Genomic DNA, 15,071 nt, shown 5'->3' on the forward strand with positions numbered 1-15,071 from the left:
AGGTAAATATTATGAAGCCCGAAATTCTGACCAAATAATTTCAGATAAGAATGTTCCTTGAGATTTTGTAAATTTTAGGTTGTCTTCAATGACACTGGATGATTGAAAGAGAAAACTAAGTCCATTTTACGGGGCTGGATTACGGTATGTCAACATCATTGCTCTGATGAAAATAGGAGTGAACGTAGTAGATATTAGCTCACCCTGTTGGTGCCCAGCCACCATGCTATCTGAAGGAAGTGCGACAACGGAGATAGTGCCCAGTTGCCTCAAGTCGAGACGAAAGAAGTCAGGTCGTTGAAGTTGGGTTCGGATCATGAACCGTCCAGTCAGTAAGTTTGCGCCTTTACCACTGAGCCATCTCGAAGCCATAGCTGTACCACATATACTACTTGCACACTTGCACCCGTTTCGAACAAAGTGGTCAAAATATGTGCGCCAAGCAGAACTTCGAAACAAGAAACAGTATACAGCGGGCCAAAGTATATACAGCACAGAACGAGCCAAAAAATAACGCCGTTTTTGAAGGCCAGGCACTTCTGCCACAGTCTAGCGAGAGGCGTTCGCCATGTCAAACTATTGATACGCCTACAGTTTATTCATTTTGCCGAAGTGAGAAATTGTAAACGAATCAAATCTATCGAAAAAAGTTGTTTGAAACAGATTTTGCCACATAAATTTGTTCCCAAATCTTTGTCCAAAATTAGGCCACTTCGTCTGATGAGAAGGCTCTGGTTGAAGGAGCCGCGAAGTTGGGACTTGTACTGATTTCCACCGACCCAGATCCGGAAAAAGCCGGTGCACGCCGTTTGGTAATAAAAAGGCAACCAAGGCAGATCGCGGAAGATAATGACGGCGACTGCATAACTTCGGCACCCACCGAGGAATATGTTATCGATGCCACCCTGGAATTTGACCCTCAACGCAAGCAGATGACTGTTATGGTCCGTTACCCAGATGGGACATTTCATATCCACAGCAAAGGTGCGGAGACGCGGCTGCTGGAACCAAAAGTACGTTTTTCGTTATAGCCCGAGATTTATCAGGACCATGTTGCAGTGGATTGTGGACTTAGGTTAGAGGTTATCACCAAAAAACTCTTTACACTGGTTACCGGACAAAACCGTCCACAAGGCGTCTTCAGTAGTGAGTCCATTCTTGGAAACTTGGTTAGAATAACGTGTTTTCCAAAACACAGCTTCCACTTAACAAACTGTTGACGCAGAACTTCCGTCCTTAGAAGACAAATTATCTTTATATTGATTTTAAGGCAAGCGAAAAACCACGTTTGGTTGCACTAACAAGTTGAGAACAACTGCGCCTACCTGATGAGTCCCAAGAAGGGTGAAACCGGTTGTGAGTTGTCGAAGAGTTTTCAGCAACCTTGTGAGTAGTTTCCTCTATGAAATTTTTCAAGTAGTTTAGACATTGTCAGTCAGATAGTGTTTTACCTCGAGGTTCAAATCCAGTAAATTGTTCGATCCGATGAATTTTTCTCTGCTAGCAGGAACTTGGCCGCAGGCAGTAAGTCAAAGATCCTGAACAGCGAAACGAGAGTTGAAAGTAACGTTCTTGTGTACATCGGCCGTACGACTTTCACGTCGGAAAACACCCAGGTTTTATAAAAAACGAAACTCACAGAAAGTGATGGGCTGTACCAAGGCGCATTTGCTGATTTTGTTCAAGTACGGGAGACTAGTTCCAATCACAACATGGAGGTTTTCATTAAAAACATGTGTCTATTCCGATTCCCCTATTGGGTTTCAGGTATGCCATTCTTTCTTGCGGTGGCTGCCAACGTCAAATATTGTAGATTCTTGCTCCGTCAGTAAACTTTTAACACAGTATAAACGGTGATCAATGCAGCACCTGTGACAGGTGTGCACTTTTCACATGAAGTAGCCGTTTAGTCTATGGTAATAGTCAATCAGAAACCGAAAGAAACGATACAAAATTGCCCACAGACCCTCTTTTTTGACAGATATGCAGCCAATCTTCCAGCGAATTACGCACTCTAGCTCTGGAAAGAGCCAATGAATTCGGCCGCAGTGGTCTACGAACTCTAATGTATGCAACAAGGCAAGTCGATTCTGCTGAGTATCACGAACTCCTAGGGGAACGTGAGCGGGCAATGCGGCAGTTTGGAGAAGCCAGACGACAAGCGTTGAAAACAAGCACCGAGAGGATTGAATCTGGCCTGAGTGTTTTGGCTGTAACCGGAGTGGAAGACAAATTACAGCCTGGAGTGCAAGAATGTCTGATTAATCTGAGGGAGGCTGGAATAAAGGTGAACATGATTTTGATGAAATTTAACTTGATTAATGTTGATTCCACAACAGTCCCCCTTCTGACCGTGTGTTTGAATGTAATACGGAGTGACAGAAGAGGATTTTGTTCATTGTATTATAAGAAAGGTGGTTTTCTTTTGAAACGCAAGCTCTTAAAAACAGATCCAACAGAACATAGTAAGCGATCCGCAAAATACATTCATTTGAATACCAGTTTGGTTTTCAGTTCAAGTTAAATCGTTGTTTATGATGTACTCTTTCAACTGTATGTTCTGCCTCAGGTTTAAGTTGATATCATTCGCCGGCATAGCAGTATATGGGATAGACTTGACACATTAGTCATAAGGTTGCTGAGAACTATTCAACAGCCCACAACAAGCTCTTCGGTTATTGGGTCTCGTCAGATAGGCATCGTCCCTGAGGTTTCCTCAACCTCGTGTTCCACTTGATTCACGTGGGATTCAGTAGGGTTCCCACGGAAATCATATTGTTATGTAAATGACTGTATTTCGCTAATTCAAGTAGAACATACGGTTGAGGAAGACTCGGAAAGTGCGCACACCTGGTAAGCCGCAACAGGGACAAAACCTGTCTTAGGTTGTCGAATAGTTTTCAGCAACGAGTAGTGTGTCACCCCCATACCAAAAGATTCTTTATTTCCAGTTCAGTTTCAATTCTTGCGTGGCGAATTCGCGCCACGTTGCTAGGATTAAACGAATGTTTTAGGTGAAATATCTTCTATTCACATACAATGTTATGGCTTCACACTCTATGGTATCCTTCTGTCTTGGAAGCTAAATGACCTGAGTTGAGCTAAATCAAGTTTTTGAATCCGGGTCTATGAAATAGCAACCTGACCGCAAAAGTGGCCTCATAATTTAGCGGGAGCGACGTTTAAGACGCAGACTCGTTTCTATTTTAATTCATTTTGTTATCTTATTCATTATTTTATCATATTAAATTATTTTTACAATACTAGACAGCCCACAAGGCCAGTGAAAACTTGTTGGCATCCTACCACTGGGTTTGACCTTCAGCATCGTCCTCGAGTTTCCACCAACTACATTTACTCCTGAAATACTAAATTGTACACTAATGCATTCAGACATTTTTTGCAAACTAAGGTGGTTTCGGTCGGCGACTCAATCGAATTGTCACTCGACTTCTAGTCGGCTTTTGTATACAGGAATTCGTTACTGCCCGAAATCTGACGGCGTTTTCAGCTTGCCTTCTGAGGTAGGCGGTCGCATGCGGTAGGTGAACGAATATGTCCAAAAATACAACAAAATCTTGAATGTACGGCAGTGCGAAACTCGATTTCACAAGTGAAGTATGGAGAAGGATGTCCTGGTTCATTTTGTTAAAAGCAGTGATTCCGGGTCTGGTCCAAGGACAACATATGACACAGAAGACTTTGGCCAAATGACTGAAAGGGCCGAAATCTTGGTCCAAGGACAACATATGACAGAAGATTTTGGCCAAATGACTGAAAGGGCCGAAATCAGCTCCTTGTACACACTGAAGCAAAAACGATTCTTGATTTTGCAAAAGAACAAAAAAAACTTGCGGCAGTGTGTTTGTTTTGAAACGCCATGAAATTTCTTTGGAAAAACCACTGTTCGAAACCTCATTGTTAGGTCTTATTGATGCTGTGATCAATCGACATAAGATAAAATCAGGAAAACCAGCAAAGAAGCCGTTCCAAGGACAGTCTAACGTTTGGTTTAAACACTGGTGCGCTGATTTTCATAATGAAGGCCAACTGTACAGCTCCATCTATGTCTGTCTACCCAATTCCTTCACAATGGAATGGCGATCTAATGTTACTGATGGCTGCATTTTGTCTGAAATTATTCATGCAGATTTTGAAACCAGTCAATTTCAACCAAACGTTTTGCTGGATTTACTCGATACTCTCTCACGTGAGTGGTGTATAGTGATGGAGTAAGGACAAGACAATGTAATGGCTCCTGTCCTTACGGCTCTTCTCTAGGAGTTTTCATAAAACCAACTGGTATCTGTGAGTTCTGGTTGATGTGACCACCAATCATACTTGAGAAATGGTTCCTAGTATCCACAAAGATTTTTTTGGATCAGGAAATTCAGATTTACTATTTATGATTCCAGACCGTAAATCTTATCACCAGACGTCCTAGGCCTGTGCATCGAACGTGAGATATAAGAATGGCGGCTCAACCAAAGACCAGACTCTTGGTCAGGGTTCGAACTCAGTGAAGCTTCAGGTTATCTTCAACAATAACGCAAGTACTTCAACCGAAAGAGATTCGAATGCGGATTGTTTAAACTGGCCAAATGAAACAGCGAACATTTCTTGCTCCAGCTGATTTCCTTAGCACTACAATTTGGTGAGAAGCTAATAGGAACACAAACTATTTTACCATTAGTAGACCCACACTAGGTCGCACCTTTTTTGTGTACTACAAATACCATTTACATAACTGTAGACTACTGAACTAATCCCATGCGCTACCTCATCTCCGAAAACGAAGAACTGGGGTTCTAACTCTCAACTGGAGTGCGGGTAGCTTGCGCGAAACTTGTGAACGGTTTTCGAAATCAAATATTCCGTAGTCTTTGATTGATGTTGTCCACTCGTATGGAATTCTTCAAACGGGCTCTTGGAGCTGATTCGCAAATTCACGTCGTTTTGGTGAGTTCTCAAAGACAGGATAAATTTCTGCACCATGCCCAGGACCTACTTATCCAGATGTCATAATCAAATTCTCGCATCCAAACCAAGGTGATATCTTTTCTTGTATAATTTTGTTGGCTGGATGAATTTAAGATCAAAATCAACAGCCACTTTGCGTGACAAGGAGGTGACCTATCACCAAGTTCTAAGGTGCGTCAGAGTGGGAAAATCCCACTAACCTTTTGCGGTGTTTCGTGGCCGCTTGTGCCTTGTAGGGCACCTTCGCTTGTTCAGACGCAATAATGCCATGTGGGCTTAGCGTGCGCAACTACATTAGGGGTAACACGGTCTATGGTTCGACTCCTGCTACGATCACAGATATGCGCCGATGGTAGGCTTTAATTTGAGCGGAAGTCAGATATAGTACGCGCTTTCGTTGGCTTGAGATCACCAACCGGATCATGACTTTTACGCAACCATCCACATTAATTCTACCAAGGTCTTGTCACTGGTCGCTTTCGAAAATAGCAGAATATGATCCGGCAAAGTTGGTGGTATTTCAACCAGTCGGTTATCAACGTTTCACCAATGCGATTTGCCATCCCTACTTCGGGACAAACGAGGGATGCACACGAAAACGTGCTCTCCTTAGTTCATTAATTAACACCAGAGTTCAAAACTCTTCAAGTGAGCTTAGGCCCCCCACGAAGAGGCCATCACATTCATACACTTGACGCTTAATGAACTGTGGGAGATGTCAGCTGTCGCCAGCAACGATTGAGATAACCCAGAATTCACAAATGAAAGTGGAGCAGCACAAATTGAAGGTGAATAACGCCACATGTATTAATAAACGCAAACAGCTTTAAGTAAGAACACTGGTCACTGTTCAATATTAGATTCACTGCTTTTGATGAAACTAACATCTGTTAGCGTTCGTTGTGATCTGTTTGTTTCTTTTTGTTTCTTTGATTAAATACCATGCCCAAGTGGACTGACGGTGAAATCCATAGTGTCATGCGAGCCACCCTGGAGGTTGACCATAAACCAGTTGGAACCTGTGGAACAAAGGCCGCTTTGGTTTCTTTTGGTTCGAAATTCAGACCTCCGATATCCTGTAACAGATTCTTTAGTATTTAAGTGCCGTACGCTAACAACAAAAGACTCACGTGAACTTTACCTGGACTTTGGAGGTCAGCTACTTGCATTCTATCTCCGAATGCTTGATCGCCAGTATCTTCATCTAATAATAGAAGTAAGCGATGAAATGTTGCGTAATCTGTTACTAACGGGATTCAAATCACCCTGTCCTGAGTAAATTTTCTCACGTTCGAGCACTTGAAGCCCAATCCGCGCCTGCCCAACTTCCAACGGAAGGTCTTTTTCCGTCTATAAACTCGCATAGAGGAAATTCTTGAGCGGTGAGTCATGTACTGTCAATACCAGATGAAAGCTGCTACGGCAAAGAGGAGCAATTGCAATCTTTGCGCTTCGAAGACTGAGACGAATTCGACTCTACTTGTCGAAGAATTTGCCGGACATGCTATGCAATCGACCCCAATGGTCACAGTGTGAGTGAGCTACCAACCGAAGGTTTGTTCTAACACAATACGCTCCTCTCTGATAGTATCTACGTAGAGTGCTGACAGCACCTTCCATCAACATTATTGTCCACTTCTCAAAGAAATGCTGAGCTTTTTGTTCCAAGATTCCAACCCGCTTTTTCTGTCTACTGTTCACTAAAACGCTCTCTTCTATGGCAGTCAAACGTCAGCGTTTTCTGCGGGCGCTTTACTGTGGGAGAAAGCATTGTATCCACTAGTGTATAAGCCTTCGAAAAGACTACATTCCAGTAGATCATAACCAGCAACAGTCATTTTAAACAGTTGTGAGTGTTCAGAACGATGGACTAGTGAGGCGGTATTAGGAAAGTGTCAGCTAACCATCGAAACGTGTTTTTTTGGAGAACTACACTCATTTGCAAATTAATTTGGTTTTCACCGAAAACTCAACTGAACCTCTTCTGTATGATATTCTCCAACTGAATGTGCTGCACACAGGCCGCCTCATGTTTCAGTTGGCACGATATTCGAGATGTGACAGTGTATTTTCATGTAGGAAACTACTCACAAGATTGCTGAAGACTCTTCGACAGCCCACGACCGGTTTCACCCTTCTTGGGGATCATCAGGTAGGCGCAGTTCCCGAGTTTCCGTCAACCTCATGTTTTACTTGAACCCAAATTGGACTGTTTTCGAGAAATACACTCATTTTCAAATCAATTTGGTTTTCACGAGAGACTCAACTGAATCTCTTATTTATGATATTTTTGTTTTTTCCCCACTGGTGACAGTGTCGAAAGACTTTTTGTGAGAATGAAACCCACTCTAATGGGGACAGTCGTGGACACTCTAAAGAGATAGGCTTGGTTTTTCCAGAGGTGATAGTTCTAATGGATATCTGAGGGAAAGCACCGTTCGGGGAATCCTGCCCTAGAGGGAGGTTTACTGTACCTGGTGGTTTCAAAAATCGTGAGACTACGCGAATTAAAAAGGTGAAGTCATTTTTTTTTAATGTAAACTGGCTTTCAGCCCCAGAAGAGGAAGAAAATGGAAACCTACCGAAGAATACAAATCAGTCAATAAAAAACTCAGTTTTGGCTCTTATTCTACCTCCAGTCAACCCATAAATGAGTGCATTCCCAAAGGAAATCGTTATTTAAACGTGACTTAAACCGTGTCACAACAGTATGTCTTCTAACTGGTAATAACCGACCAATAGGCTGTGAATTTGACGAGACGTTCATCCCGATTATGCGATCGGCTAAAAAAGACTTTTTGTTCGCAACAACTTACCTCGTGAATTACAATAAGGTAACATGGTCTCGTGTGACTAAGTTTTGGTCATGACAGTGTCTACGCAACCAAAATACGGAACATTGTGGACGTGAAACTGTACCCATTATCTGGAAGCTAATTTCGCTTGGCTAACTGATCATTTCGGGCAGATGAAAAACATGTTTAACAAAGGCCGAGGATGAATTTGATTCGCCGAACGATATCAGGGGCGTGACGAATACCAACAAACCACAGACAGAAGCAGTTCAAAGTGAAGAAAATATGGCGTTGTCCGCATGTCAATCGGTCTTCAAATCCGAAGTAGTTTGGCCCACATACAGTAAACGCTGAAAGAGGTTGTGGGGCGGAGGATGGAACACCATCAATAGTGGGAGAAATAGATTTCTTTCTGTCTTTGGAGAACACTTTCAGTCAGTCCCCCCCCAAAGAATGTCACTCAGAAGCCAGCTCCTCCACAAGTTCGCAGCATTCTTATGTCAATAAATTATTGTTTTTTTTTCTCGGATAGAAGTTCAGAGTCATTCGTCCCAGAACAAGCAACTTTGGGAATCATAGTTTTTTAGAATAGCTTTGCTATGTGGTATTAACCATCGACGTATTCGTTCTCTGCCATTTAGGTGTGGGTTTTAACCGGGGACAAGGAAGAGACAGCGGTTACAGTAAGCCAGTCATCTGGACACTTCTCGGAGTCAATGAAGCTGCTTCGCATCACCGGCTTCAGAGAATTCGACGAAGTTGCTGAGTGTATTTGCAATCATTTACGCGGTATTGATGCCGGATATGAACAGCACTCTTCAATCAGGGACGAAACTCTCCCTCGCAGGACTGTCAACGATTTTGACGTTGAGGTGGGCGAAGAGATAAGGGAAGACGGTTTAAAGAGTACGACAAGATTTATGCAAAAATTTAGAGTGGCGTCACACGGGATTTTATCGTGTTTATCCAGCATAAAGAAGAAATGCCGAGGCCAACCCAAAACTAATCCTCTGACTGAAGCCATCGGATTGGTAATCGATGGAGTGAGTCTGCAGCACGCGTTGCACGTAAGTTTTACCTTTTATTGAAGCTTGGCAGGCCTTTAGAAACTGTCATCTAGAAAGTGTGGTCATCAGTGCCACCTTTTGGTGCGATGAACTGGGAACAGGTTACGAGTTAAAATATTATACCATCTCGTGTATGGTTATTGAGCACTTCTCCGCGGTGCATGAGATGTGGATGCCATTCAAACTGACAATCACTCAAAAGAGGGCTACGAAGTCATTGTACATTTAGGGAGATAACTAAGTCCGCTCTCTGGACAAAGCCAAAATTAACCGGTGCTACCTCAGGTCGAGGACATCGTCTGCTGGCCAGTCGCGGCTGAGTGCCATTTCTGAGAATTTCACGAAAGCCCAGTCTAGAGCTTCTTGAAGATTAGCGATAATTCCAGGTGACCATTTAGCCGTCAGTGAGGTTACATTCTCACTCCCATCAATGGGGCTAATCTATGCCGAAAAGCCGAGAAGCACTGTACAGCTGTTTCGTCCCCGGTGGAAATCATCAGCAGTGCAAATTTCATGAAACTCCGAAGTGTAACCTTCTGGCTTAACGCTTATCTGTTTGGATTTGAACGGCTGAACAGCAACGTGAACAGTTCTCACTCTGATGGCGTATAAAGCGTCCGTTATCTTTTTATCACAAAAACTGCGCCCTTGGGTTACGCAATAACTGGATCCTCGAGTGATGACTCCTCAGATGGGAGTTTCATTCCTGTTGTGAAGTCAGTCTTCATCTTAGCCACCCGTGGATTGATCATACTGCGAGATTTTGTAATTTTTCAATTAACATTTCGTACTCTTAGATCCATAAGCGGTCTTCTGTTCCCAGATTTAGGCAGCTTTTTGTTGGAACCGTACAGAAGACTTACTGTCACGAAGAGACTGGATCCTATGGTGGTGTGACTCTGCACATTTTAGCAATCCGCTGAGCTATACCGGGGAGTGTCCCCGTGAGTCTCTCATACCAGGTTGGTCCATGAGTAGAGGTCTGACGAACAGTCTGCAGGCTGGGGGTTGGAACATGTAGCGACTTGTTCCGTAGAAATGGTAATGCATTTGCATTTCCCGCCAAACACCGCTGCTTTGCGGTTAGGCTTTTGAGCCAAAGGCTTTGGTTGAGGACCCTAATCGTCTTCCTGTCTAGGTGTGCGCGCCCTGGCAGTATCCCAACCCTCGTACATAATACGGCAGGGAAGCATCGGTGTTGAACACTGGTGTCATGCTGTCAATGATGATGATGACAGAAGGATTACAAATGTATACCATTTTTCGCGTCTTACACACGCATACAGCTAATTTATTGATGTTTAAGACCCCAAGTAAGTGGAGTACTTCTGTTAACCTGACGAGTATTTTACACCACTCGTTTTCTCGTTAGACTGCACATAAGCGCTGCCTGTTGAGCATAGCATGCTGAAAGGGTAATCGTGACTGTCTATAACCAATTCGTTAATATCCACTAGGTACAGTGAAAAATATGTGTACTTTTACCATAAAGTAGTGTGTCACGTCGTGAATTGTCTTTTGAGGTAGATCATCTCACCGAGCTCGATCTTTTTGACAATATACCTTCGCGGCTGTACGGTTATGCATGTCGCTGACGAAAGCCGATTCTTCAAAGACATTGACAAGACCCGCTGATTCGACAACATTCTCACGTGGTTTTACTTTTCACCTGCTGCCCTGGCAACGCAACCAACGGAAAAGGAATGTCACTTTGAATGCTCAAATCAACAGCAGCATATTGCGGTGGTGGTCATGTCAAAAACACTCATCTGGCAGCTTCGTCGATAACAAGAAACCTGATCTAGGTTGGCCTCACAAGCCCGACCCAAACACGCTGTTGGCACGTGATATCACTGTCACCAAGATAACGGCGATCAAACATGTGAACTCGAAACTATCGATCCACGAAAGATACACTCGAGTACCCGATTTATATTGGACACCACCACTACCAGTTTTTCGGCCGTTTGTTCACCTTAATATGAGCACCACATAACGTGTACATCCCAGCCTTTCCATTAATGTGAGAGCCAGATACTCACTGGTCTAAAACACTGAAAAAACGCTGGGAAATTATTCATTTGTCGCATGTTTTTTTCATGCATCCTCTTAAGGTCATTTTTTCTTCTGTCTGTGTTGAGCGTGTGTCGTGACGTACCTGAAAATAGAACGCACATATTCCGGTTAGTATCATTGGCTATCGGCGACCGTCAAGGTACTGGGCCTTGTATTGTCGTGTCTACTGACACTCAAGAGGCTAATACAATGGCATAGTGCCCTTCATTATTGCGTTCTTTTGCTTGAAATGTAAGCCAAGGAATTGAACAGGTATTTTCGCAGTGAAAAACGTAAAACAAAGCGTTGTTATACAGCCGATGGCATAGAGACAACGGCCCACATACGGTAAATGACCCTATCTAACCGTAGGTTTGAGCAAGGCAAGTTCTGGGTGGACTCAAGGTCGGCTCAAACAGTTTTTAGGCACACAGGATGAATAATAATGTTCTAATCAACTCGTCCAAGTAGGATTGTGGATTGAAGCTAAAGTGTTGAACAGCGTTTTGGGGGTTAACGATGTTACCTTGCTCTTGAGATACCGGGTTCAGAGTCCCTATATGCGATGTTGCGCTGCTTTCAAGTCCCTTGGTCGGTCCCGCCGATAGTTTGAACCTGGTAGGCACAAGTCAAGGACAGGCTGATTGGAAACCGTTTGGAAACGGCTTACGAATTTAATATTCACGGATGTCTGACATAGACAGGAAGACGCAGTTCCGCTGCAGTGAGCAAATGCTCATCAGTTTTGTGAAGATCAACCATCTGCGAATGCCTTTTGGGCGGCCATAGCAACCAGGGCGTCAGTCAGCAGCCAAAGAGTCGGGTGTACACCATTTACCGAAATTCTTACGGATTGGTGCGACAATGAAGCCCAGATGGGATTTCGTTGTGCACTATCAGTGCCTGTAGCGACCCCGTCACCCACACACCTGACTGTTCAACTCACAGTCGCTCACTGGATCGCGAGGCTTGTCTTTTTCTCATACGCACAAACACGTCGCATTAAGCTGACTCATCGGACATCGATTGTCTGCACCGCCTAGTCAGCGTAGCGACCAATCATGTGCCGACGCGCCCACGTTTACGCACTGGGACCTACATAAAGAGAAACCAAACCCAGTCAAGACACACAGACTCGCGCGCGCGCAGGGAGCAGGAAGTCAACCTCTCCACAAGTCCACGGACAACCATGGAGTACGTGTAGCAGTCTAACTGCGGAGAAAAACACGTTCCCGCCGTCCGGACTTCCACCAAGGGACTCTCGCATCCGATAAGTTCCCTTTTTGACTTGCTCCCATTTCACATTGTATTTATTTTTATACGGAAAAACTCCTATTAGTGCACATACACCTTCTGATTTGTCTTATGGTTATTACCACCTGTGTACTAATATGTCCAGCTGTCTGGTAAGGACAAATGCTGGACTGCCCCTCTGTTGGCCTTCGTCTTGATTAGACGGAGACGATGGAGTCAACAAATTACTTGTGGGATACAGCTCTAGTGATATCACCAGTAGACTGTGTGTCATATATTTTGACAGAAATGTTAGTTTACGAAATTCCTCACTGTACTGTAAAATTTTGGCATGTGTTTAGATACTTTTAAATGCAGCAAAAGTCATTCACACGTAATAAGATAATCGTTCAGCTGTAGGACCCCTTCGGTGCCCAGCTGTCATGGCACCTGAAGAAAACACGAGGGCTGGGATACTGCCTAGACAGGGGAAGTCAGAAGTCGGGTTCGAACCACAGACCTTTCGTTCAGTAAATTTGCGCTCTAACCAATTAGCCATCTCGCCCCCATTCACACGTAACATGCTAATAATGTGACTGAAAACTCTTCGACGAGCAATCCAGTTGAAAGAGACCTGCATGAACGAAAGATTCGACTGGGTTTAGTTGGGTCTCTCATCAAAATCCAGGTCAGGATCTAGCCGGAAAACTTCAAAGCGAAATCAAACGTCGTGTGTGAAATGACACATCTGAATAGTCAGCAATGGGCTTCAGAATGTCTAGCGACCGAAATATGTCCTTTTTCTGTGGAACAAAATAGTACGTTGCCTCAAGTGGGCCCCAAAGTATCAACCAACTAATTGGCAAGTTTGTGGTATTCGAAGTTGTGTATGTAAATGACATGTAAGACGTAACTCATGGGATGCTGAACGCCCAGTTCTAGTGGGATCAACTAAGGGGCGTGTAGGTTGCTTGGTTCCCCGTTCATTTGCGTTCGGACGCTAACGTCTCCAGCATTCTAGCCGGTTGTTGGATTCGTCGGGTCTTTTGCTAGTCACAGAAGAGGTTGTGCGTTTCATTGGCAACAAGGCTGCGAAGACATCGGACGAAAACGAGCAGTAATCCTTTGGGAGAACGTACCAAAAAAGATTGCATATTCTAGGATTGATACGTTAGTTTATTAACGAGATAACTTGTTTCAAACCACACAACGTAAGGAACTTGAGTTTCTAGTTGTTGCACTTTAACCATTTTACAATTCTTGACTAACGAGAGTGTGGAAAACGAACTAATTCTTACGGCCTTCAGAACGCGAACTTTCTTAGTTGCAGGGCTCGCTTCCCATGAACGGCGGTCGCCTTTTCGACTTTGGCAGCTACATATCACCATCAAACAATTTCACTTCGTTTACTCGGTATCCTCTTTTTGATATGAACGTTTGTAAGTGAGAACTAAGTGTCTGAAACCTGATCGGGAACAAATAAGTTGGAGAGGGAGGCAGCATAGCGACGCCTTGGATGTTTCTGTGAAAAAAACTTCGTTCCTGGTGTTGTTCTGAATTACTGATGGACCCTTGTATTCTGTGATCTGATTTCCCCTTAAAAACCAAACCGGCATGAGTATACCCGTCAAATTCGCATTTTTTGAGCAGTTTCACAGAACTCGAAAGCTTTTGGAGGTCAGCAGTAGGAAAACTATCCAGGTACATTTCTGTTCTGAACGCGTGATGCATTTGACGTGCATAAGCTAGCCTAAATCAATAGTTCTACCCTTCTTTTCACCCGCCAGCCTTCACTGAGAATGGCTTTTCTGGATTTGTGCATGAAGGTCACTACCGTTTTGTGTTGTCGCATGACGCCGTTACAAAAAGCATCCGTTGTGAAGCTGGTGCAAGTTGGTCTGACCGAACTGAACCGCGGATCTAAGCCAGTCACTGCAGCTGTGGGAGACGGAGGCAATGATGTATCGATGATATTGCAAGCCAACGTTGGCATTGGGATCGCTGGAGAGGAAGGTAAAGAGGCCATTCGCGCCGCAGACTTTGTTCTACCGCAATTTAGGTGAGACGGGAATTCACTCGTTTGTTTCATCCCACTTACTACGCACACGCATTTGTGCAGGATCAGTGTATAGGATTAAAGACTCCACGTGGAAATCAGTCTTTTTTGTATTCGAAAGCATATTAGAATACTTGAATATGGATGGATTTAGTACCAGGCCTCTGATCTTTGATTATCGTTAAAAACCAATGTTTCACAAAATACACATATTTTCTAACAAATTCGGTTTTTCGAGAGATTCACCTGAAATCCAGGTGAATCTCTCGTTTATGATGTTCTCAGGCAGCTGATTGTGCTGTACTCGGCCGCCTCATTTCTTAGTCAATACGATATTCAAGATACCGCGATACATGTAGAGACGTAATGCACTACTCATAAGGTTGCTGAAAATCCCCGGACAAACCACTACCGGTTTCGCCCTTCTTGAGGCTTATCAGGTAGGTGCAGTCCCCGAGTTTCCGTCAACCTTGTGTTCTACTTCAGACCGAATTGCACGAAAACTACTGCCTACACAGTGTTTTTTTCTCGCAATGTGTCACAGATACTGACTGCAGGAATCTAGCTCAATGAAGTACATTTTTGGTCAGCAAATCGCGATATGCTCTGAAGCATTACTCTCCATTTGACATCGGGAAATTTCTGTGGAAGTTCCTTTGAAAGTACAGGGCTTACTGCAAATCACTGGACATAGTGGACCCTATGTGTTCTGCTATTCAAATCTCGGAAAGTAGGTTGCCTGAATGCTATCCGAAATCCAAAAGTTTGTCTCATCTACTCATCCAGATTATTCTACTACTATGGCTTGTTGTGACTAGAAGATTACGATTAGAACTTCCAGAGTAGAACGGTTAGCTATATAGCACCTAAAAAGTTATCGTTTGA

General features: G+C 43.7%; 1 protein-coding gene across 1 annotated transcript in view; it reads left to right on the forward strand.

Moving 5' to 3' along the window:
* The window catches only part of T265_03782 (hypothetical protein), a gene marked incomplete at both ends in the record, with an annotated part of 36,259 nt that overhangs the window by 4,892 nt on the left and 16,296 nt on the right, over positions 1-15,071 (forward strand). The window contains 4 exons of the mRNA XM_009168335.1: positions 708-1,013; positions 1,982-2,287; positions 8,417-8,842; positions 13,918-14,189. Of these exons, the coding sequence (XP_009166599.1) occupies positions 708-1,013; positions 1,982-2,287; positions 8,417-8,842; positions 13,918-14,189 (1,310 nt within the window). The remainder of the gene's footprint in view (positions 1-707; positions 1,014-1,981; positions 2,288-8,416; positions 8,843-13,917; positions 14,190-15,071) is intronic.

Source organism: Opisthorchis viverrini, assembly GCF_000715545.1.
Source record: "Opisthorchis viverrini unplaced genomic scaffold opera_v5_60, whole genome shotgun sequence".
NCBI lineage: Eukaryota > Metazoa > Platyhelminthes > Trematoda > Opisthorchiida > Opisthorchiidae > Opisthorchis > Opisthorchis viverrini.